Raw genomic sequence first — 26,066 nt, 5'->3', positions numbered from 1 at the left:
CACCTTCAGTGAATCAGCGGGCATGTTTATGAAGCAAACAAATCAAGATCTAATGTCAAGATCAGCAAAGCAAGCACTGGATTGTGATAACACAACCCATATTGCATATGCTGGTTTTGTTCTCTGTATATTTGAAAGGCTCTCACCAGCACTCCCCCATCACCCCCACTTATACCAGATCAAAGTTTCACTCCAGAACATCAAGAGGCTGTCTTAAGAAGTTTTTCAGGGAAATAGGTTTGTAGTCATTCTGTAGTTCTGAAACAGAACTTCTGCTGCAATGAAGAGCTGAAAATACAGAGCATTAGCATCACTTCTCAGATGCTAGAAACTATAGGTTTATAGGTTGAGATTTAAGGCATATCTGAGAGAGTTAGTCACTTGTTCTGCATTTAAGTCCAGTTCAGCAGAACTAACTGAAGTGTCCTTCATTTTCATCCCCTTGAAAATTCCAGTCTAAAGCAGGTCATTAATTTAAAACCGAAAGAAAAGTATTCAGCATGCTGGTGCTCGTTCTAATTGTTGACTTGCTCACAATTTGACATTTTTTTTTAGGTAATGAATGAAGCATTTTTTAATACTATTAAAACCAATATGTTTTCTTAGCCCTCAAGAGCAACTTCAGCTCACCAGGGAGCAATATGAGCAAAGCAAAGAAAGTCTGAGACTGGCTCTGAATGAACTGAAGAAAGAGCAAGAAGAGATGGGTTTTGCCCTTCAGCCAGGTTTGCAGGAGAAGCAAGCTCAGTTGACAAGCTATGCCCATCTCCTGCAGAAAGCAGAAGATTTAACTTCCCAATTTAATGAATTGGAAAGTCAGGATCACCTACAGAGTTGCACAGAGAATCCCTACTTCACAGAGGAATCGTGGTTGGAATTAAAACACCAACATGAAAATCTGCTCAGCCAGCTACAGGTTGGAACCTCACTCTCTTTTCTTATGAGAATGTTCGTGTAAAATGTCTGATTGCAGTTCTCACTGTTTGCCTGTAGTCTCATTCAACTGGCAAGTTGATGGGTAAAACTAGGAGTGGTGAAAGTTCCTTTGTAAAAAGGATGGGAATTCCTCACTCTCTCTCTCTCTCTCCCCCCATTACCATGGGAAAAAGAGCACCAGAAGTTAGTATTTTTCACTGCCGCATGCTTTGCAGATGACTAAATGTTTAAATCAAATGAGAGCAAGGTAAGTGTGAAGAATAATAATTTACACCCGTATAAACAGATTTAGATAGCTTTTATATGAAGCATTTGTTCCAATGTTCTCCAAGCCACAGGATTTATTTTTTTTTTTCCTTTTGGAAGGATGAATTACTTTTCTTGTGTGTCGTTTGTTATTGGTTCCACCCAGTTTAGACCCAGTAAACTGCCTTTGCACCCCTTGTGATTTCTGCATCTATTTTTTCAACCATTTTGGATGGGAAATGTCCCTTTTACAAGTATATTCTTACAGAATGTGAACTCCGCTTCTTGCTACTAATGAGGATTTTGTTCATGGTGAAGTCCATGGTGTGCTGGGAAGAAGGGAAGACATCTGTGCAGCTGTGGTTAACTGGATATTTTATGGAAAACAAGCAAGTGTTTTGCACTGATGATGTCCTGGAAAAGATCTGTCAGTCTGTGGATAAGTTATATTTGTGTGAATTAACAATCTACTAATCCCTTTAACTCCTTGGTTTCTAGACCACAGTGCAGACATTGGAAAGACACGTTCAAGAGCACCAGCAGTTTCAGGATATGGTGACAGGCTTGAGCACTGAGCTAAAAACTCTCTCTGAAAAGCTTGCTGATTGTGGAAGTCCAGCAATGGAACAACCATCCTCTGAGCAAAAGCAGTTGAAATCACAGGTATGTTGCAGGTTTTGCATCATGGAGAAACTGCGTCTGTGCCCTGGGGGCTTGTAGAAATAATCAGATAAATAAAAGAGAAAAACTACTTGTGTCAAAGTGAAGAACTAAGAAACACTTATATAAAGTATATGTTGTGTTCCTTTTATAAAGATAATTGTAGGCCTGAAACCACTCTTAATGAACTTATTGGACCTTTACTGTTAATTGAACTGAAGGTAGAAGTGTCCTCACCTCAAGCATACAGACTTCATCAAACTTTAAGAAGTATCCTTAATTCATAGGTAGGCATTTTCCTGCAGTTTGGGAGAACTGAGTACGATCTTATACCTGTGAGTATAGGGAACTACTAAAAGCTGGAACTGTGACTCAGATACAGATTGCTGCAATTCCCCTTCCTCCAGAATTTGCTATACTTCTAGCAAATTAAAAAAAAAAATAGAGAAAGAGTAATAGGAAATAGGAGAGGAAGCGATTAAGCAATTATCTTTTTTAAAGTTGGGAAGATCACCGTGCACCTCACAGAATGGTATCTGATTATCGTTGTCTTAACGCATATAGCTTCAGGTGCTCTCTGTTAGTATTTGACTTCTTGCAGCAAATAGGTCTTCCTGTACTTCTCAGCACAGTTTGTTGTTCACAGCAAATATTTATGATTTTCGTGATTGACTTTAGATCTTAGCATTAAGTATATTGAGTGAAGACATGTTTCAATAAAATGTTTTCTTCCTGTTTAAAGGAACAACAAGCACCTCTCAGTCGATTTGAAGACATGTTAAAGAAGATTTTGGTTTTAGCAGAAGCTGTTAAACAAAGCACTTCTTCACCAGGACAGAAGTTTATTAAGGATGAGATTGAAACACTTCAGAGTGAACACAGGAGTCTGGAAGAAAGACTTGAAAATGTCAAGCAAAAGGAAGAAAATATTTTCAGTGAAGCCCTTGAGTTAAAAGATGAGCTTGCTGATGAAATACAGATGGAGGATAAGACAGATACAATGCTAGAGAGAGAGATTCAGGTCACTTCTGATACTCCTGTCGCTACAGAAGAGAGCTTCACAACAGTAGAGTTTAAGGAGTGTTTGGAAATGCATAATGTGAGTATAGTTCTGACAGTAATGACAGTAGAAGACTTGTTAAAGAGACATCTGTCTCTCAAATGCCTTTTGTATATTGCATCCTACACTGCTTTTTTAACTTCGTTGAATTTAAGCCTTCTGTAAATATATGTGTATAATTCAAAGCTGTGGAGAAGAACTCCCTAAGCTTGTTATATAAGTCTATTGGAAACTGCAACTTTCAATTTAAGCACAAATTGCTTATTAACTTTCTCTTGCAATATAATTAGAACAGGTGTCCTTTGGAAGGAATAGGTGTATAGATAAGAAAATTACACATAGGCCTCTGTGACAATTAAGCATAGTCCTTTCTTTTGCAGTAGTTTCAGAAGTTTGAGTGCTTCTTTTAAACCAGTAAGATTTATATTTAGAACTGCAAAACAATATTTTTCCTATTTGTTTTCATATGTTCAATTTTTTGCCATTTAGAGGTTTGATATTAAAATATATTTACAGTCACACAGGCAGGTTTTAAGTTATTTTATTTCTCTTAGGGTCAAGATGTAAATGGGAACGTGTCAGAGAAAGAAAAGAAAAATGATCCACTTTTGGAGGAAAGCAGTGTATTGTCGAACAGCCCATTACAGGGTATCCATCAAGGAAAGGACAAATTTGGGCAAACTGCTCAGGTGCCTGATATTTTCATTCATGTCAGTGTATATATATGTGTGTCTATTGAATAGAAACACCTATTAAATTCCTTAAAATCTGTAGGCAGGCACGATGCATGTGTTGAGTGATTGAGATCACTGACTTGGAACTGATGATGTTAAGGGCATCTCAGGCTGTTTACACCGTACATAACTTCACGTGTGCAAAGTTGAAGGGATGATTTGGAGAACTCCCTCATTGATATAATCATCCAGCAACAGCAACTGCACACAGAGATGACCATCAAAATATCAGAGTGGAATCCACCTGTACAGAGATTTCTGGAGAAGGAGCAAGATTAATAGTTAGTGTTGCCAAATGTGTCTAAGGAGAAACTACTACAATGGTGTTAAAAATCACATGTACACTTACTCCTGTTTGGTTTCTCCTGAAACTGTTGTGTAGTGATTTAAGGTCCTGAACTGGCAAACAAATCTGAGCAGACTGTCCCAAGAAGACTTAGGGTTTGGGTTACCTACGTTCATTAAGCTACATTGAAGTACAAGTAAAAAACTTGTGGAGTGCGATGTTCTTTGGTAGACATAGATTTTGGACTGTGATTTTTACTGGTTGTAAACATTTTGTACTTTTCAAACTAGGAGGAGGCTGATAAAGAGAGCCCGAGTATGGACAAACATGACAGAGTCCAAGAAGACCTTCTGGACAGTGCGGTTCAGGGTGGTGAAGCAGAACTGGAAAGGCATCAGGATGGTGTTGGTACTGAAAGTGATGAAACAAGAAAGGAAACATGTCCAGTGGAGGTAAGTGGACATGAAATTACAGTGAATGATTGAATTTTAGGGTGTATGTGTACAGTTTATTTGGAATGGTGATGATTCTACCAATAAATTAATAATAGAAGTTACACAAACATACTCAAGTTAAACTGAGGTATTTTTGTCTGATGTGTGGTATATGCAGTTAGTATACATTAACTTGCTGAATCCTTTCCTGTATGGAGGATTTTTTTTCATTACTGTGGGCTGCCACAAAGTGGTTTTCTGAGGACATTGCATTCCAAATCACCTGGGCATTTTGTGATGCTTTTTAACAGTTATGCTTGAATACTGTTATTTTCCTTGAATCTCTTTCATTTATTTAGATATCTTATATATTTAATTTGCATGTATGAGGTTGCATTTGAAATGTTGCATCCTGTTTTGTGCACCCTGATAAATGTGCAATTTTGACAAACTGGAGCAGTGGTTAAGGGCTGGAGCCATGATGTATGGGAGTTCCTGCTGGAGATAAATGACTAATCTGAGGGTCTAGTTGCCATCGTAATCTCTCAGAAGGGTTGTTACAGAGAAGACAGAGCCAGACTCTTCTCAGACATTTAGTTTTAGCAAACTGCCTGAGATACTGAGGATGGCATAGTCATGACAAGACGGAACACAGTATGCACTCATGAACTTGCTGAGAATCAGGGTAAAGTATCTCGTTCTGGGTTATGAGTGGACTACTTTCAGTGCATATCTTATCTGACTTGCAGCCAATAGCTCAGGTATCTCTGCAGCACAAACAAGTCACCAGTTCTGTGCTCTCAATCATGGACTTGCTGTAAGTATTTGACGTACCTTGTTTTGGCTATGAATATCCTGCCTGGTAGTTGGTTGGGTGCCGAACCGCAGGCACTCTGTCTACAGTGCATGTACAAGACTGACGCCTCAGGAGGAAGCTAAACCTTTTAAAAATGCATTCAAGGCTGCATCCAGAGGTACACAGTTCAAAGTCCATGCTTAGAATAATGAAGCGTGAACAGTGTAGGTTAGAGGAAGAACACTTGCAATCTGCAATTTTTACTAAAACTTATAACAAAATTATAGCACTACTTCTAAATGGTTTCCTTTGCCATAACCTTGCCCACAATAAGTTTGTGATATAATTATGGTTTTCCTCATTTATCTATAATCGTGGGCTTTGTAACTTTGCCATGTCAAGCACTGTAATTACTACTCAGAATGTTTGATTAGGGCTTTTTTGTTACTTGTTTCTTATATATATATATATATATATATATATATATATATATATATATATATACATTTTTATTTTTTTTTACAGCAAAATAATGAGAAACTTATTGATGTTAAGAATCAATCCTACATAGAAGACATGGAGAAGATTCAACAAACTGTGTGCCAGAAGAATGAAATCCTGAAATCTGTAGCAGCTGGGAATGAGGGTCTAGAATCAAACTTGCCAGTTTCTGCACATGAGGTAAACCATGTTCTGGTATTTCAAGTTGCGTTTGTCAGTGTGACTGAATTTTTGTTACAGTGTGGGCTTCAGCTGAAGTTCTGTTATAAATGAAGAGGCAATTACTGTCACATCAAAATCAAGCCTATTGTATAGAGTTCTGCTTTATGTCCGCAGTAGTTTTGAACTTTCTTTGAAGTGCTCACCACACAATTTTTTCAGTGGTTCTGTTTAAAAGAACAATATTGGTTTTCAGAATCATCATAATCAGGCTTTATTTAATGATATCCAGAGTTTCTCTTTAAATCGTTAATCAGTACAACTTTCCATGTTACTGTAGTTAGCTGTGATAGACTTTGCCATCATAAGGGAAATCAGGAAACTAAAATTCAAGGGCAATCCAGCATAAGAAAATAAATTAAATAACATAAAGAATAATTACCTGAAGCTGCATGAATAACAAGGTATTTTACTAAATGACATTACTCTTAAAGAAGAATAGATTTAGTAAAGTTGTTTCATCACCAGTAGTGTTCCTAAGAATTCTCTCTGCTCTGTGATTGCTGATCTTTGGTCACTACATCCCTAAATTCAAGGTGAAGTCAGTTCTAATCTTCATAATTAAATCTATAGTCAGGTTTGTAGCAGACCTGTTCATTGGCAGGTCTTACCTAGGACTCACACTTCTGCTGTCACTGGAAATCCCAACAGATTGACTGATTTGCACTTCTAAAAGTGATCTGGGGGAGGGTGGCAGTGTTTGTATTCAGAATCATAGTATGGTTGAGGTTGGAAGGGACCTGTAGAGATCATTTGGTCCAACTTCCCTTCTTAAGCAGGGCCACCTAGGGCAGGTTGCCCAGGACCATGTCCAGATGGCTTTTGAAGATCTCAAAGCATGGCAGCTCCACAACGTCCCTGGGCAACCTGTTCCAGTGCTCTGTCACCTGCACAGTAAAGACCTGCTTACTCATGTTTAGATGGAGCATCCTGTTTTCCTGTTTGTGCCCATTGCCTCTTGGCCTGCCACTGGGCACCACTGAAAAGACTCCATTTTCACTGCATTTTCACTACATTTTCACTGCATCCTCTCTTCAGGTACTTATAGGCATTAATGAGATCCTCCCTAAGACTCCCCTTTTGTAGTCTAAAAAGTCCCAGCTCTAAACGCTAAGGTGCTCCAGACCCTTAATCATCTTTGCCTCCAATTGGAGAGATGCTTCCAGTATGTCCAGGTCTCTTTTTAATGAAGATGTTAAACAGGACTGGACCCAGTATTTACCTCTGGTGTACTCTGCTCATTGCTGGCCTCCAGCTGGGTTTTGCTTTTACACCACGGACCACCACCTGCTGGGCCTGGCCATTCAGCCAGTTTTTGATCTGCCTCTGTGTCCCTTTGGACATTGCAAAGGGAGAGGAAGTAGGTTCTGCTGGTTTCCTGAGAAAGGTGTGCATGTCTGGATAAGAAAAAGGGATATATACTGCGGCCTACACCCTAGCCTGAAGCCAAAGTCACGTTTGGCACATACCCCAGTATTGACAGGTTCCCACAGGCCTGCACCATGAAAAGTTAGCAGAGGGGCCCTGAGTTTTTACCTGCAGGACATCTTTTTTTCCTGAGTGTCAGGACGCTTACTTTGTGTTTTGATGTGTTTATACTTTAGTCTGGTAAAGTGGATTTCTTCCTCACTCTGTAATAGCTAGCTGAGTTTTTCTGCTTCGGTTCTATGGCACTTCAAAGTCTCTTAAGATGAAATCTTACATTTGAATTGATACAACTGTTACAAATGTGTACACAGAGAAATGGAAAAGTTGTTTGACTATTTCATGAGTGAGCCCCTTCAGTTTTGACTGAAAGTAACCAGAAGAATTCAAATAATTAGAATTATTCTGTTCGGGTAATGTTTGCAATGAGCTGCATGTTTCCCACACCTGGAAGCAGGTACATTCTGGATAGCTCATGACCCGCAGAGAGACAGAGGACTGTGACAGCTAAGAAGTGATATGGCAGTAGGGACAGCTGGCTGCTTCCTAATAAAACAGTATATAAAGCATCAGTATAGAAATATTTATCATTGCTCATTTTAAACGTTGGTACCATGAAGAAGCTCACACTGTAGTCATATCTCTGTGCTTGTATGCATTCACTCACATAGAGTCTATGCCTGGAATAGATCACAGTTTATACCATAAACAGTTACTGGGGAATGGGCATACAGAAAGAATTTTAAGGTACTGCTGTGTGATCCAGATGAGTCTTTGACATTTTATTTATGCTGTTTTCCACAATAGCTGAAGGTGATTTAAAGCTGAAGGTGATTTATGTGTAATATCTGAACTGGGGCTAGCCAAGAGCATCCACTTAGGCAGCAACCTTAGCTCATGGGCTGTTAAACTTGGCTATACCCCCAGTGGCTTGTCCTTCTGTCATTGTGAGACTTGATGGCAATGCCAGGGAATGCCTCTGGAGCCCGCCAGTCCCTTTCTTCCCACTCCAATTGAGAGATGGCTCCCTAATGCCTCTCATCTTACCTCTAATTTTGAATAGAACTCACAGCCGGCACAGTAATGGTTTTGTGTCCCGACCAAGCTTCTTCATGCATGAGTTGCCCCGTGAAGAAAAGTAAAAGATATGGTCCCAGTGAGGGGCACAGCAGTATATTGATGCAGGTGCTGACTAGAGTTTAAGGAGAGATTAAATGCCCATTAATGTGTGAGGCAGAGGGGGACAAGACAAGATAGATCTGTGAATTTGAGTTATCAGTAACAGAGGTGGCTGCAGGAAGGATGTTACTTAAAGGTGGAGATGTCAGAGTTTCAAGCTCCCAGTGATGAACAGAGATTTCACAACTGTCTGAACAGTGCTGACAGGCCAGGATGACTCTGGGGTAGTGATGGAGGGCCCAGCCTGTGGGTCCTGGGTGATCCACAGGGGCTATGGGGGAAGCAACAACAGGATTTAATCATGGTTTATGAACACGAGGCAAAGTGTTGCAGTCAGAAAACTTACTGTTTTAGGAATTCTTCAGGAGTAAAAATACTATTTTGCATTGCAGAAAGAAGGTGCAGCAGTGGTTGTCCAAAAGGAACTACTTCCTGGAGTGCAAGTGAACACAGAGTACTTTGAGGAGGAACAAAAGGTCAATGAGCTGAAAAATAAAGTGGCTGAACTGGATATTGTGCTCATAAATGAACAACTGAAAGAGCTGGAGGTATGGAAATTGCAAAGTCATTCCTCATTGTTAACGTAGTGATACACTCACAGAAGTGTGATTCACTCAGACAACACAAAATTGTTGTATATTATCTTGACCGAGGTTTGACTCTGTGTTAGACAATTTGCATAACAGGTAATCTTCAAAGACTGCCTTAATGCAGATATGTCCACGTGAATGCCATCTTTTGTACTGCTCTTTTAGACTGTGCTAGTAATTATAGGGCAGCTATGATTGCATATGTGCTTCTGTAATGTGCACAAGCATGCGTGCTCTTTACATTTGACCAAGCAAGCATATGTATGTGGATGTATCAGTATCTAACTGTATTTCGTGCTGAAAGTGGCTAAAATCCTATTTTAATCCTATTTCTATGGTGGGCTTGATTTTAGAATTTACAGACTGAACTGGAAACGTGGAAAGCAAAATCTTTGAGTCAAGAAGCATGTCCCAGTGCAACAGGATCAAACAGTGAAGAGCTGCAAACTCCAGAGCCTGTGGTGCCCTGCTGGGACAGGCTGCTTCAAGAACTAGATGCTGTTAAGGCAGTAAAGCAACAACAGTACTCTTTAGTTAACGAGTACCAGAAAAACCTTTCTGCTGCTCAGTCCTCGATGAAAAATTTGTCAACAGAAAAAGATAACATAAAAATGTAAGTATAGTTGAGGGGTTCTGTTAATAGGTAGCAGAACAAATATGATCCTTAAATTAATAGTACTGATGCAAGTAGTCTAGAGTGAACTTCGTGCCATGCTCCAGTAATGCTGAGACATAGTGTTTTACCCATCTCATTAATGTTAGGTAGCAGAACTCGCATAGGTTTGTAAGGTGGTATTAAAACTGCATCTAAGAATTTAAACAGAAGTATCAGTGGTGGTTGCAATACCTACTCATTTTATTTTTTAGGCAAAACAAACAAATGATTGCTGTGCTGAATACCTACATGAGTGCTGCATTTAAATACTTTTGCAAAAATATGTCAGATATGAAATATTATATATTTTTTTAAGATGAATAAGCTAGGAAAGTGAAGCACTGTTTCTTTGTAAGGACTCATTAATTCTAATTTTTTGCCAAAGGTAACCAGTGCACACAAAATATTTAGTACATTTTATAAATTAGCCTTCAAAACATGGAGCTAGCCTATCCATCACAATTAAGTATCATTAATTAGAAAACCTTTAAAATGACTTGTGAAATTGTTAATTTGTGGCAAAGAGATTGGAAAGAATTGAATAAAAACGTAGCTGCTAAGTGTATTTTAGGTGGTAATTTCAGAATACTCTTGGAAATAAAGGAGAGGTAAGTTCACACCTCCAGGTTAATCCTGAATGAATAAGAATGTTTGAAGTTTTTCTTCTAACTACCTTTAATTTTAGTTGTAAATCAGAAATTACTATAAAATGATGTTAATTCACTTAGAGATGACTTAACACTATTGATTTTTAAAAAGTGTTAGGAAATGGCATATTCTTTATTAGTACATACTACTGTTTAAGAGAATATTTGTTAGAATATACCTTTACCTGCAGAGATATCTAGAAATAACTAACACTGTACAGAAAAGCAAGGAAGTCATATTGCAGTGATTGTTAGAACATTTGTGAGAGAATGATAATATATATGATTAAGTGAATAAAGCAAGTGAATCATTTTCTGTGTGATAAAATTCTCTTAAACCATGTAGTCTGTGTAGTCTGTGTTTTAGAAGTTGTGTTTTTTTTGTTGTTGGTTATTTAAACCTGTTCGTATTTTTGGCAGGGGTCCTATGAATAACACAGTTCTTCTGGAGAAAATTAAAGCATGTGTACAGGCATTACATAAAGAGAGAGATGTCTTAAACCAGCTGAAAGCTCAGCAAGAAAGTTTATCTCAGCATTTAACATGCATGGATAAAGTGTTAACAGCAAGCCAAATGAGGCAACTGGAGCAATGGTGGCAACACATGGAACAAACAGTGCAAAAGAAGCATGATCAAGTGGTGGCAGAAATCAATGAATTTAACCTGCTTATGAATAAAGCACAGGATATTCAGAGACTGATAAAAGAACAGTATTTACAAACAGAGTTACATTCCTCAGCTGGAGAAAAAGTCAATTACCCTGTAGTTTGGACAACAGAGCTACAGGACATTAAACATGGTCTTTCTCTATTAAAAAGAAGGATTGAACTGCAAATGAAAAGAATTTGGAGTGATCAAGAAAAAATGGCTTTGGAGAACTGTATACATGATTTGCAGAGCAAACTGGAAACATTATCAGAGCAACAAATGCCTCAAGAGGATGTTCAGATCACTGGTCCTGCTCTGAAGAAACAAGAAATGATGAACAAGCTGAAAGAAAATATTTCATGGGTAAAAGATTCACTGTCCTCTCTTGATCAGAAAGCAGCACTTTTCCCCAGTGATGTTAAATCACAGATCAGAAATTGTGAGCTTATGAGGACTGAAGTTCTAGATAGAGAGCCTGTGATTGAATCACTGGATAAGGAGCTCCAGCACATCATTCCCAGCTTGAAGCCAGAGGAGATCTCTGATATGACCTTCCTTCTACAAGCATTACAGAATTCATACAAGGCTCTGGTTTTAAAATCAGTTCAAAGACTACAGCACCTAGAGCTCCAGCTGGAGGAGAGGCAAAGACTTATTGCAGAAATAGAAAAAGTTCACTGTCAGCTTCGAAATGCTGAGACACTTGCCAGGCTTGACACGAACCAAACCAGCACATGGTCAGAATTAGCCGATCAACAAGCCATTTTAAAGGAGATTTTAAAGGACATACAAGAGATAGATGGGCTTATCTCATCCCATTGTAAAGAAAGTCAGGTCACAGCTGGGGAACTGAGCCTATCTGAACAATTATTTTTGATTGACCAATTAAGAAGTCTGAAGAATAGAGCAAGGAAGACACAGAGGCAAATTCAGAATAAATGTCATGAAGTGGGAAAAAAAATAGCAGTTTACAGAGAGTTTGCTGAAGGAATAACTTCATTGCAACAAGATCTTAATGACCTACAGTGTGGTGAAGTCAACCTGGAAGATAAATTACTAGGTGCCACACAAGAAGTGAAGAATAAATGCAAAGCACTTAAAGAAAAAGTATTATGTTTTCAGTCTAATTTGTCACAAATGATGAAGTACAAAGAAATCTTTGAATGCATAGGTCTAAACTGGGATTCACAGCAGCTGGATGAATTGCATGAATTGCAAACTCAATTTTTAAAAATTAAAAATAAAATTAAAGGGAAGCTAGTACACTTTGATAATGTTGTTAGGGAATGGGATAATCTTCATTTGTTGCTAAATGAAATCTGGACTATGACATCCACTGTAAGAAAAGAAGCTAGTAAGCTAAATGATAGTTCTAGCTCTTCTCCTGCTGAAAATCTTGTATCTGCACAAATACTGCTTCAGACAGTTCAACAGATTTTATATTTAACGCAAGAGGTAGAAAATCAAATAAACAAAAATGAAGTTTTTGATATTCCATTCAAAGAATCTAAGAGGCAAGAAATACAGAGCCTGGAGAAAGATGTTAAGGAATTGATACAGCTTCTTCAAAACTTGATCTCTAGTCTCCAGTGTGTAAATAAGGAAGATATCCAGAATGAGGTAGAGCATATATTCCATGCCATAAAGCATATTCAGTTAGAGCTCCAGCAGCCACTTCTAGTAGACATGAAAATGATGCAATTTGAAAAGATGCGATGGGAAGCAATTCAGAATATGATGACAGCAGAGTTTTCTGCAATTAAATATCTAATGGAAAAAGAGAGGGAAAATGAAGAAGAAAAATCTCTTGCTGCTGATATAGAAACAAAACTGAAGACACTGCAAGATCATGAACTACAACTGAAGACAGACATTGCTGCCCGTGTTGTAAGTACATTTAATAAAAGTAAGGTGTGGCTGTATGTCTTCTCCTAAGAATTGGATTAGATGTCTGAGACAGCAGTGTTTGTATTTTCCTGACTTATGTTTTCCTTTTACTCTCATAACTGAATTAGACTGATATCTTCTCTGCATTGGTGGGTATGATGGGAATCATGATAAGAAACTAAAGATACAGACAAAATTAATTGTATTCAGTTTAATTATAATCCTGACTGTGCCCAAGAGATTAGTGGATACGAATGAGGAAATGTGATGTAATAGCTGATAACAGGGGAAGGGACTTAGTGATCCTGATGTATGTAGTGATCCTGCTGCCACATTTCGTGATTTGCCGCTCATCTCCTTCGCTGCTTGGATATTGTGTTTGAAGCACAATACCGGAATTTCTCTACCCTGTGGGAATCCCAAGAGCTGGCCAAGTCACACATCATTCTCTATGTAATTAAATATAAGAGGGTTTAGTGAGAAGCATTTTGGCAAGTCATAGTTGGGAGGTAGCTTCTGGAGCAGATTATAATCATCAGTATGTGGGTTTTCCTTGTACAGGACGTGTACTTCCATTTCCGTAACGTATCCTATGACTCTTGTGTCTTAACCATCCTTCACTCTGGAGGTTTCCAGAATTGGTAGTTCCCTTGTATCCCCTGTCCTTGTGTTTGAGAGCTATCAGTCCACATGTTACTGCACCACTGTATGACTACCTAGGTAGCAGAGTGCATTTGCCATGCATCACCTCAGGCCGCTTCTGGGAGTTTTGGTCTCGAAGACCACCACGTGTGAAATTCTGAGAAACCATCTGGTCATTCAGAGGAGCACAGCAATCCTTCTTGATTGTTCTTTCTTCTTTCTAACACTTTCAGAGTGCTCTGCAGGATGCATGTAAGACTGGTGAGCTTTATACCGAGGCTGTAAAGAAGGCTGCCAAGTTCCTTGAGGACTATGAAGCTCAAGTATACTCTGCCACAGCAGAGCTTGGTACCTCAGATGAGGCCTGTCAGACCCCACAGTGGAAACAAGAAGAGTTTGACTCTGCAGTGGCTGACATAGAAAAGTTGAGCTCCAAGCTGAAAAATGTAGTGAAACCAGAAGACAAAATAAATCTGGAAAATACTTTAAGAGAACTCGTCAATAAGAGTTTAGCATTAAGGGAGAAGGCTCAGAGAAAGGAGGCTGATGAACGGAGGTAGGTTCATATTCCTAGATCATATTCCTTACTATGATGATAAATGCAGTCTAGTCTTGTTTCTTCTCTGATAGAACCAGGCAATTCAGCAGGAAGAGCTGTAAGCAACTCTGTTTTTCCCAGTTGTGATTGTGACGGAACGAAAATTACCAGATAATAATCATATTGCTAATAATTTACAGTGCAATCATTTTTAGTATATTCCAGAAAATATGCATGGAGCTGGACTGAATGTTATATGGTATAGGAATAAGAAGAAAGTGCATTTCCGCAGTCTCTAGTTCAGTGCAGGTGCAAGTTAGAACAGTTTTCAGAGGGCCCTATGTCCATGTCTTCTATGAACTGTTCTTACAACTTGAGAAAATCAATACCAAACAACACAGGCCATAGCCTCCTTTCAAATATAGATACAGAAGAGATCTGAAGAGCCTTCAGATAAATGTACAGAACAAGTTTGGGAGATATAGTAAGGGTTTTTAAATTGCTTGCTGATGATTCAGTGCTTCTGATTCTGTTGAGCATAATCTTAAAATGTTTTATAATCGAAGAATTGGATGACTTTGAAGGCTTTGGCAATAGGAAAGAGATGAGAAGCAACAGAAATAAGAAATTGCAGTTGTACGCATCACACACTGTAGGAACAAATAGGATGTGTTACAAACTGAGAGCTCAGTTTTGGGAATCTCTGAGGAAAATGGAAACTTAAAGAAAGACATAAAATTCTTTAGGGTGGCTATTTGGCACATATATGGTATACGTACTATATTTCTTTAACTCTGAAGCATTTGTACGTGAAGCTCTATAGTGGTTCAGATTTTGGACCTGAAGTGTGTAAAAAATGCTAATTGAAGAAAAATTGAAAATCATTAGTAATGGCTACTAATTGCAAAATTTATTTATTTATTTTTATTCTAGTAGGCATTATGGTTGGAGACAAGTAACCACATTTTTTTTTTTGGTCTGATAATTGTTTCCTACAGGTATTTTGAGAAATACAAAAGATATACAGAAAGCAAAGATAAGGTGCGTGATGATCTTAACAAACTTGAAAAGATGCTTATGCAGTCTTTGTCCCAAATACCGATGTCTTATAAGGAAGCTTTGGAGAACTTAGAAGAAAGCAAGGTAAGAGAGGCTCTGAGGAACTTGAGAAACTCGTGCAAAACTGTGGTACAGTTATTTCTTACATTGCTATTGCTTTCCCTCAGATGGAAAAGTCTTCCTGTTTCCTCAGCCAGGACTCTCTTACTTCCCTATGATACTTCTGCTATAATGAACCTCTCTGCCGTCTACTCTTGTAGTACTCATCATATTACAGGCTCTGTATGTTACATAACTGTAACTCCAGCTCATTCCTTTCCCTTCCAAATAACCATAAAGTGAAAGTAACCTAGTATTTTGTGCACACTGTTCTTCTGATGGTTTTGCTTGTTTTATTTACCCTAACTTTCTTTACAATCTTACTCAATACAGAATTCCTTCATTAAAACTTTATTTAGCCAGCTCAGTGGAGTGATACCAATTTTAGTAGAGGATCCTGTATTGTTTTATTTATTTGCTTGTTTATTTTTCATACAAGATTTTAGTCTCCAACATTGACTCGGCTGAAGATGATCTTGTGAAGCTAAGGCAGATCTCAGGAGAGCTGATGAGATTACGCAAGGGAAATGACAGGGCCCTGGGCAGGATTGTAACAGCGCTGTGGGAAAATTGGCTGGGTTTGCTTGAGGCAGCGAAAGAGCTGGAAATTAACTGTGAAGAACTAAAACAGGAATGGAAATTCATCAATGAAGAGGTGAGTTGATTAACACACTGCAAGTTTGGTGGAATGTGATAGAGCTGGGATTGTCATATAGTAAAACTACATGTTAAGGGACTGAGATCAAAACAGAACATCATTTCCTACCCACTGATCAGCCAGTTAACCTCCAGACTTTCTTGAAGCTGGAGTCAAATATGACAGGGGTGTTTATAGAATAAATTCCATGAACCCAGCAGCACTCTGTGTATAGTTAGGTGCTTTGTTAGAGCAAACTCAAATTTTCTGGCACCCTTCAGATTTTCAAACTATCTGGCTGTGCAATTCCCAGTATTTAGCTATGTGCATGAGTAAATGAATAATGTGACTTAAGGTGATGGAATAAAAAAAGCATTTTATCTCATTCTTTGGCATGCTGTTTACTTAGCTGGAACGAGAAACAATAATTCTTGATAAGCTCCAGGAAGAACAGCCAGAAAGCCTTAAAGAGAAAGAAAAGGCCACCAGAGAGGAACTGGTAGAATTACTAGATTTTGTGAACTCGTTTGAGGAAAACATCAACCGGCAACAGCTCCTCTTACTCTTACTTCTTCACCGAATAAAGAACATCCTGAATGCATCTGAAAATACTGAGGCAGAAGCTGTCCTTCCTGCCTTATGTGAGATAAAGACAATGCAGGACCGCTGTAAAAAGTAAGTGATGGAAAATTTTTGTGGAAGTTATGACATATGACTACTTAGGAGCACAGCATTTTTTTGTTTATTAAAGAATATGTGGAAGGTGTAGTATATTTAAAAAGATAATAAAATAATAAAAGCCCTACTGGGTCAGACCAGTGGTCCACCTAACGGATCTGCTGTCTCTGGCGTGGGCAATAGGAGATACTAGCTGGGGAGAAGACCTGAGCCTGGCCATGTCATGTGTGGGCTGCAACTGTTGTTCAAATATAGAAGGAATCAGAAGGGTTGATGATTCATTGTGGAGGCTCCAAGTGCACCTCTCCATGTGCACCTGAATGAGATGTGTGGGAAAATCAAACCTGGCACGTTTTGCCCAATGCAACTTTTACCTTACTGAGTACTACAAAAACACAAAAGGTTTTTGCAAATCTGTGACTGCACTCGCCATTTTCCATGCCTACTTTTTGACATGGAAATCTTTGTTAATGTCTTTTTCTCTGCCAGGGTTTTCAGACTCCTGAGATTTTGAATTCTGTTTTCTCTAACATCATTCCTGGCACATACTGTCTGCTTTGATTTACCAAACATACATTGGTTAGCAATATCTGAAGACTCACTTTTGAAGAAACTGAGGCAGTAAAGGGCAGAAACTGGGAGATTTAGTTACAGAAAATAATGTCAAAATACAGGCAAATGTGGTTCTGGATATATATAACAATTTCTGTATTAAGCATGTTCTTTGATAAGCTCTACTCAGTGTAGAGTCTAACACACTGTATTCTTGCTGGAAATTTTTCATAGGTTATATGAAAAGACTCAAGACCATAAGGATTTGGTACAGTCTGAAATGCAAGAGAGGAAAAAGATAAGTGAAGAAATAAGTGCTGTGAAAAATGCATTACAGAATGCTGCATCTATATTAGACCAAGATGCTGGCGGAAAGTCAGGACAACTGGAGGTTGGTAGTGTCTCTGTTATTCTGTAGGGATATTTGGAATATATTCTCTTTTGTGCTGGGGCTTGAACTTGTTCCAAATGAAATTTATTGCTAAGTACATGCACATTGACTTGCAGGAGAATGAATCTGGCTCAGCAGGATATGATTGGCCCTGCCATGTGGTTGGTTTGTGTTCTTCTCCTTCTGCATGGTTCAGATAGTAAGCACAGAAGCCTTTTCAGATTGCAAAGAGATTCACAGCCAGTTGTGTGCCTTTTAGGAAGGACTGCCTAGTATGTGTCCTGCACATCTTCCTCCCCTACATAGCCAGGGCAGCTTCAGATGCTCTGGATTTGATGTTCCACAAATTCTCTGCAGACATTGTAGAGATAATGCTGGTAAATGCTTTTCAGAAATCAAATCGTAATTAGGAACATAGTCCCTATCAGCCTTAACTCTGCACCAAATTTATTTATTCTAGCCTGCTAATGTCTGTAGAGAATGTTGGCTCTAAGAGATGATTTCGTAGTAGCAGTATGTCACAATGGACCTGTTTCTTTTGAGAATATTCAGCTGAAAATATTGAAAGATATCTTAGTTTTACCTAATCAAACACCAGCAATCCAAAATCTGCAGGGCAAATTCATCCCTACTTCCAAAGAAAATCTGGTTTCTATAAAATCTATAGCAATATCTGGGGCTCCCTCGTGTTTATTGAATGGAAATGCCTATTTCACTTCCAGATGACTAATCTAAGTTAGTTGGTTGGCAAAGTTTCAGCTTACAACATAGAAGAATACGAATGTGGAAAAGTGATATCAACAAGTCCATTAGGAAAAAAATGGGGGCAGTTTTGATGGGCAAGTGCTTTCCAGCTAAATATTCTGTGGAATATGAGCATGCATTAATATACAGAAAAACTTTTGCATTGGAGACTAATGCTGTAACTGATTGTTGTGAATTCAAGTCAGGGAATCTGTAAACTCCTATAAATCTTGGCACAATCTTAATTTGCACAAACTTTCTCTGTGGTAGAACTAGTTCTCAAGCAAAGACTGGGACTTAATGGATTACCGTTACTCCTGACTGAAGAAAAAAAGAATGTTAATTTTAATGTCTGGTAGATTTTTCCCCAGTGATATGACTAACATTCGAGTTTCTCAAACTTTGGGAAAAGGAATCATAGAACAGAAAATTCCAACTTGAAATTCTAGAAAACCTTCAGAACAAATGAATTTCTTCTTTCAGAGGACTCAGATCAGATTTTATTTCTAGGCCACAGGCTCTAGACAGTTGTTCAAGTTTCTTTTATCTCATAAAACCTACATTCTTCATGCAGAACTGGAAACTACTGTTTTGAAAGGAGCCTGCTGTGCCGCTGTGCGTAATTGCCTGAAAGCAGACACTTCAGCTTGAAACCTGTTGCTTTCAGTGGCTTTTGTGTTGTTTATAATAATGAAGGAACGAACATTGGCTATTAAACATCTTTCAAAGAGGAAATGTGCTTTTGGCAAAAGGGACAGCACAAAAGTTAACATTTAGTCGTAGGAGCACTTCATACGATTGCATTGTTACACCAGTCAATAAACATCAATGTGTCAGTTGTCTGAGGAGGAGTGGTATCAAGTTTAATTAATTCTTACAGAGTGAAAAGCATCATTTGATTAAATGAACGAGTATTATTCAAGACTAATCTGCTTGCAGAGGTAGTCAAAGTAGATTTTATATCACAGAAACTTTTCCAAATCATGATAGAAATACAAACCACAACATACATGGATGTAAATATATGTAGATCTATACATGCATGTACATGTACTCAGTAAAAGCGGGGTAAAATGCTGAAATTCTCTTAATTTTGTAGGAAGTTCAGAGTGTGATTGGTAAAGAGAGTCAAACTCTTAAGGATATCATGGAAAAACTCCGGATCAAATATTCCGAAATGTATACAATAGTTCCTGCAGAAATTGAAGCACAGTTGGAAGACTGCAAGCAAACATTACAAGACCTAGAAGACAAGGTAACTGTTGATGTGATTTTCATATATACTTCTTTGTAATTAATAAGTACAGCAAGATTTGATGAATGTCATAACTATGAACTTAAACTTGAAACATGGTTATTTTTCATTGGTTTTCTTTATATATATATATATATATGTATGTATATATATATATATTTTTTTTTGCTGTTGTTCAAACAAGGCATGGCAGAACCACTAGCAATATGGTCTTGGGTATGATATGGCTGCTCTCTTCTATGCATTCTGATTCTTAAACTGAGCTAGTAGTCAAAATTGATTGAGAAGTTAGTTTAGCTTAACTAAGAGATTTTAAAACTCAGTCAAATGACACCTTTGAAAACAATTTTTCTTTTTGTTTAACTTTCACACATGGTAGGGTATCATGATGTGGTTCTTTATATCACTCCTTAAGACATAGTTGCATGCCTTTAAAAGCAGGCAGAGAATTTAGGTAACGAAATAGCATTGCCTTGGCATTTTTGCAATTGTTTGTTTGTTTTTGTTTTTGTTTTTTTTTGTATACAGGCAGTACAAACAGTTAACTGAAAACAAAATTAAAGGAAAATAGAATAATACTGTACGTTTGGGGTGAAATTTTAGCCTGATGTAATTAATTTCATTTTTATTCATTCATTTGTGCTATTTTTAAAATTAGAAAAAAACAAAACTTTCAGTTAATTTCTTGCAGAAATAATAATATTTAATGGTAATTTTAAAGGCTAAATATCAGTTAATTTGATACAACTTGAAAGTTTAATAAAACAATTTTTAAATCTAGTTACTTGTCTATCAAATTATTCATTTGATGTTGCATTAAATGTTAATTACTGCTTATTAGTTTTAATTAGGTTAACTTTATGGTTTCTATTTCAAAATAGAACCGTTCTTTTCAGAACCAACAACTGATTAGGAGAGAGAAAGAGAAGGGGAATAAAGCAATATTTATTCAATTTCTGAGATAAAACATTATCCCAATGCATACATTACATGCTGGAGTCAAATAACTGATTGTGGAAACTTTCATGTTTGGGTAGTTTCCTAAAGGAAACTTTTTTTTTTTTTTTTTATAGGCAGGAGTATTTGAGAGGAGGACTACAGTTCTTTTGGCTATAAACTTATTTTAGTTAATGTAATTTTATGAATAAAGTACCTTAGCATGGGTATTGTTATATTGTTCTGACAGTGCTTGTCAGAAACTGTAAATAAATACTGTAAGTAAAACTAACAAATAAAGAAATAATAATAATAATAAAAATATTAAATACATAATATTCTTCATTCCTCTCCCCACAAAAGGATGAAGTATTTTGGTGTAAGTAGTTGCAAACCAGAATAACTTGTAAACCAGAGATCTTTTGTATCAACACAGCATAAAGCTGTGCAATGTGCGTGTGAGCCCCATAAATACTAGGGCTGCAGCACACAAACAAATTTACCATGATTTAGCAATTTACTGATAGTTGGCTGACCCTGATAGCAAACAGGGTTCAGTAAGAAAAGACATCACCTTGGGCAAGCAAGGACTTGCTCGCTCCCTGCAGTTTATTTTGTTCATGGTAACCTGGTACCTCACTGTGTTCTCTGCTTAGGCTATTACTCAACTTCAGCATACTTGAGAGTTTTTCTCTTTACATAGGAAATTCAGGCCCTTCAGTATTTTATTTTTTTTTCATTTTTGAGGAGTTCTGAAGAATAAAATTAAGTTCCATATGCTTTATGGGGCTTGGAGCTCTTTATGTTTATTATAAATTTCTAAATTTGCATTTAGGAATTCACTATGTACTGATTCATTTCCATATTTCTTACAAGGAAGAAATAGTTGAAGCATAATGGTGCCATTCTAGGTTTCTTACAAGAATGTGAATGTCACCCGTTCCACAATGCAGTAATGATTAGCATCTATTACAGATTAGAAAAGGGGTAGCTGAAGCAAAATACCCAGGGAGTTGCAGTGCTTTATTGTTTTTAAATTCATGGGTTGTCTTTTTTGACCAGTCATTTCAGGTAAGGGGAAATTATTGAACAAGATGTGAACATTGAACCTGGTCACATTAATGCTTCTCACAGGAAATTTAATTCCATTCCCGTGTTTTTAAGTGACTCATCAAGAGAAATATAAAAAGAATTCTAACATTTTTGGTGAAGGGGTGCACAGAAACAAGCAGATCTTTGTAATCTCCACTATCGTTTTCTCTTTACTGCGACAGGTTAGCTTTGAAATCTTGCAGAGCTCTCCTCAGTATGTGCTGAAAAGAAAAGCAGAGACTATTAACAATGGCCTTCAAGCAATTGAAAAGATGTTACAACAGAAAAGCGAAAACATTGCGAAAGCCAAAGAAGTTCAGAAGGTAATTTTGCCAAAAAATTTTTTTGAGTGTTAAAAGATTTTTGGTTGCTTCTACAGAGCCCGGTTTAGCAGGAATGCAAAGTGGCCCTCCATTCATTCTTTGTCTGTAAAGGAAAAAGTACAAGCAAGCATTTACCTGATGAATATTTACCTATTCTTTCTCACAGGAAAATAAATGTGTGGGTTTTTTTCAGCTATGAATCACACTGGTAGATGCAGAGTGTTCTGTTCTTGTTGTATCAGTTTGGAAGTCTTTGTAATTCCAAAAGACCCACATAAAGTATAAATAATTCTGCTATTATCTTTGAGCCTGACCTTACATTTCATTTCCTTTCTCTCCACATGCAGCAAATCTGGGATATGCTGGACCTTTGGCATTATAAACTCAATGAACTGGATGCAGAAGTGCATGATATAGTAGAGCAGGATTCCTGCCACGCACAGGAGTTGATGGATATCTTAGTGACCCCCCTTCAACAGTACCAACAGGTCTCACAACTTGCTGAGCGGAGAACTGCAATTCTAAACAAGGTAGAGGCAAACGTAACAATTACCCAAATTTGGAAAAAAGAAAAAAAAGTCCTATTAAGAAAAAAATCAATAATAAAAGCTTTACACAAAACATCATCAAAGGTTCTCAAATTAATGAAGAGCCAAAAGCCTACTCTTCTATAGCTGCGTTGGCTTATTGTAGCTAAGAAATTGTGGATTGACAAGCACTGCCTCCAGCTACCATCCCAAAGGACCAGGTCTGCACCATAGTTCACAGGAGTTGACATTGGAAGTACATGCCCCTGGATCAGTGATGTGATTTTCACTATAGCTCTGCTAATGTGCTGCCCTTTTAATATTGCCACATAAATCACAACAATGCCCGCATGAAATGTAAGCTCATAAACACCAAAATTACTTTTGGTTAGAAGAAAGAGCCTGAAATAATGAAACTGTTTCAGAGATATTACAAGTACTTCTCTGTTTTGCTCTGCTAATCTAACTGACCTTGATAAAATGCACCCAGTTTTCTTTTAATCTTGCCCATATATGAATTTGTGGTATACAGTGAATAGAAATGCATTTGTTCCCTTTTATAAAATCCTGTAATTTCCTAGGCTGCCAGCAAGATGGAAGAATATGATGAACTCTTGAAGAATATGAAGGTTTGGATAGAGAACACCAACTGCTTGCTAAGAGAAGATGCTCAAAATGACTCTGCAAAAAGCCTACACAAATACAGTGATGATCTTCAGGTAAATGCTAATACCCATGTATAGTCTTGTTAGAACTAGTTGTTCTATAAAGGCACAATTTTGCATTCTTAAGTCTTACTGACATAAATAACTTACCTATTTTCAGTAAATCATTTATGGTTTACGTGCATGAAATAGATAGGTATTTTTTTGGTGTTGGACTTCTGAAAGTGCTGAACTGTAGTACACCTGTCTTCCAAAAATGTGTGACTATCTTCTGGTACCCTGCTATGTGGCTGTAATCAGTTTTTACTGCTTGAATATATACAGTTCTTTCTGTATTGTGTTGCGTGTGTGATCTCAAGCAGATAAACTGGTGATTTGATGTCTGTGTGTCTAATGGAAACTTTGAAGTGAATTGTGATTTGGAAGGCAGTTCTTACTGTACCTTGAAGGTAATCCTGACTGACGGTTTCAAGAATGAAAAGTTTGTAATGTTACAGGGAAGATCAGAGTTAGGCAAATTCCAAGAGATTCTGGCAATTTCATACATGAAACAGCTTTTCTGTCCACTTTGTGACTTAGGCCAACAGTGAAAGTTGGTGGTCTGAACACGGACTGTTGTATTAAAATGAATTAGAATTCCTTTCCTGTGTTACAATAAGTAGCTGACTGTTTTGGACTGGTATGTTACAGATCACAGAGCTACAGTGGGGAGATTGTGATTAAGAAAATCCAAACACTTTCCTGACAATTGCCCCTTGCATTTGTGGTTTGGAGCATTTTATGTGTTCTAGGCTGGGAAGCCTAGAAATCTGGAAATGCACCCAAGGCTTATATTAGAGTTCAGACTTATATTCAGTCCTTTCCTTCATGTACTATAGAGATGAGTGGATCACAAGTATGGCTTGCAACACTCACTAATTCTGCATGAAGACGTGCTGTAATTAATCCAGAAAATTATCCAGTTAGCTGTAGGAGATGGGAAGAATCTTCCCATCATGTACAACTGGCCAGATATTTTCTGCAGCATTTTATTTCATCTGCTGGCTGGTGTGCAGAAAACCCTTTACATGTGTTTGTCTGACACATCTTATTCATGTACTTGGGGTCAGCCTGGCCACTGCACAAGAGCTGGGGAGGAATCTTCTCCACACTCTCATGCTTTTCTATTTTTGCACTGGGAGCTCTCTCCAAGTTTGAAACCTTTCTCTTCATGATTCTTGTCATGCTAATGTGGACTCATTTTATGTAATTGATTCCCTTAAAATCATGGTGGCAACCTCTTGGTTTTCTGCTTGCAAGATGCAACAGATTAGTTCCCTTAACAGTCCTTTGTTTTAATCTGAACTAAGCTTTTGGGAACATATGCAATGGTCAGTGATGTACAGGAAATTAAACCTGATTCCTTCAGGTCCAGACTTCTGCAAAACTTTGATGTTCGCTCGTGATGGAGGCAAACTAATGTTTTATTTTTTCTGTAGATGGCTTTGGAAGACTCAGAGCAAAAGCAAAATCTTCTGCACAATGTTTACTTGGAGCTGGAGGAACTAACACCAGTCTTTGAAACAGACAGTGTAATGCAACAGCTAAATGAAGCAGATGATCAAGTAGCAACTTTACAACATGAGATAGCAGAGATTCTTCCACAGATCCAGCATGTGGCTGATGTAAGTTTGAGTGATCTCTAAGTGTGTTGAGCTTCACCATGTGTTATGAAATACAGTTCATATTGTCTGCATAGAAAAAAGGTGTGTGGATTTTAGTAGGTTTGCCAATGAGTAAATGAATTGTTTGGAAATAAACCTGCAGAAGCTGTTAGGTATCTAACGAAGCTATAAAGTTCAAGAGTATTGATGAACCCTTTTTTTTAGAGAAAGAAATGCAGGGCTTGTTGACCAACAGATTAAACAAACTTATCTTGCTGGAGAGCAGGGCTCCAATTCAGTGGCACCTGGACAGGCTGGAGAAATGGCCTGACAGAGACATCGCAAAGTTTAACAGAGGCAAATGCACCATAGCAGATACCAATATAGGCTGGAGGCCAACCAGCTGGAAAGCAGCCTTCCCAAAAAAGCTGGGGGTCCTGGTGGACAAGTTGACCATGATGCAGTACTACAGCTTTGCAGCAAGAAGGCCAACACCATCCAGAGCTACCTGAGCAAGTGTGGCCAGGAAGTCCAAGAGTATGATCCTGCCCTTCTTTTTGGCACCTGTGAGGTCACATCTGGGTAATGTGCCCAGTTTGGGTTTTCCAGAGCAAGAAAGACATAGACATACTGGAACAAGTCCAGGAAGAGGAACAAGGGTGGTAGAGGGACTGTAGCACAGGGCATATGAGGAAAATCTGGGAGAGCTGGGTTGTTACAGGCTGGAGAAGAGATGTGTATGAGGGAGATGTGACCACTCTCTGCTGCTATGTAATGGAAGACTGTAAACAAGATGGAGCCAGACTCTTCTTAGTGGTGTACAGAGAAGAGATGGACAGTAACAGATCCAAATTATAAGAAAGGAAGTATATATCTGCATATTAAGAAGTCTTTTTTTGTCAAACGCTAGATCAGGGGCCCCATGTTGGGGTGAAATCCCCATCTCAGGAAATACCCAAATCTCAACAGGATCAGGCCCCATGCGACCTGCTCTGTGGGGCACGAGAGGTCTTCCAAGGTCCCTTCCAGTGTAATTTATTTTGTGACTTTGTCTCCATGAGAGTTAACTAGGAGCTGTACTGTATGTGGTTACATTTCCCATCTGACATAACTCTCTTCCTATAGAAAGTTTAATTAGACTAGTTTCTTACACTGGTAAATACCACCGTTGTCACTACTGGTAATTTATAATGTGACTTTTCAAGGGTATTTCAATTTCATACTCAGTGTTTAAAACTGAATAAATGACCACAGATAATTAATTATTTAGAAGTTGTGATCGTGTGTAATTTATAATAATTAGCCTTTCAATCAGCAGCACCCAGTTGAACATGACCTGCATATGCTGCATCTGTTTTTCAGACTTCTTTTTAAGTTTAGA

The 26,066-nt window shown here is 38.0% G+C and overlaps 1 protein-coding gene across 4 annotated transcripts in view; it reads left to right on the top strand.

The window, feature by feature from the left end:
* The window catches only part of SYNE2 (spectrin repeat containing nuclear envelope protein 2), a 186,776-nt gene that overhangs the window by 69,357 nt on the left and 91,353 nt on the right, over nt 1-26,066 (top strand). For all 4 annotated transcript variants that reach the window (XR_014618494.1, XM_084288050.1, XM_084288048.1 and 1 more), the window contains exons 42-60: nt 607-916; nt 1,681-1,845; nt 2,585-2,941; nt 3,457-3,591; nt 4,213-4,374; nt 5,678-5,833; nt 8,869-9,024; nt 9,420-9,679; nt 10,789-12,904; nt 13,780-14,102; nt 15,083-15,227; nt 15,682-15,897; nt 16,289-16,554; nt 17,344-17,500; nt 19,344-19,499; nt 21,710-21,850; nt 22,198-22,380; nt 22,959-23,096; nt 24,521-24,706. Coding sequence is in view for 3 of the 4 variants with exons in the window: in XM_084288050.1 (XP_084144176.1) it covers nt 607-916; nt 1,681-1,845; nt 2,585-2,941; nt 3,457-3,591; nt 4,213-4,374; nt 5,678-5,833; nt 8,869-9,024; nt 9,420-9,679; nt 10,789-12,904; nt 13,780-14,102; nt 15,083-15,227; nt 15,682-15,897; nt 16,289-16,554; nt 17,344-17,500; nt 19,344-19,499; nt 21,710-21,850; nt 22,198-22,380; nt 22,959-23,096; nt 24,521-24,706 (5,728 nt within the window). In the remaining variant the exon portion in view is untranslated. The remainder of the gene's footprint in view (nt 1-606; nt 917-1,680; nt 1,846-2,584; nt 2,942-3,456; nt 3,592-4,212; nt 4,375-5,677; nt 5,834-8,868; nt 9,025-9,419; nt 9,680-10,788; nt 12,905-13,779; nt 14,103-15,082; nt 15,228-15,681; nt 15,898-16,288; nt 16,555-17,343; nt 17,501-19,343; nt 19,500-21,709; nt 21,851-22,197; nt 22,381-22,958; nt 23,097-24,520; nt 24,707-26,066) is intronic.

Source organism: Netta rufina (assembly GCF_964035555.1).
Source record: "Netta rufina genome assembly, chromosome: 5".
Lineage (NCBI taxonomy): Eukaryota > Metazoa > Chordata > Aves > Anseriformes > Anatidae > Netta > Netta rufina.
The sequence above is the reverse complement of the archived record's forward strand: the minus strand, read 5'-3'. Positions and strand labels throughout refer to the sequence as shown.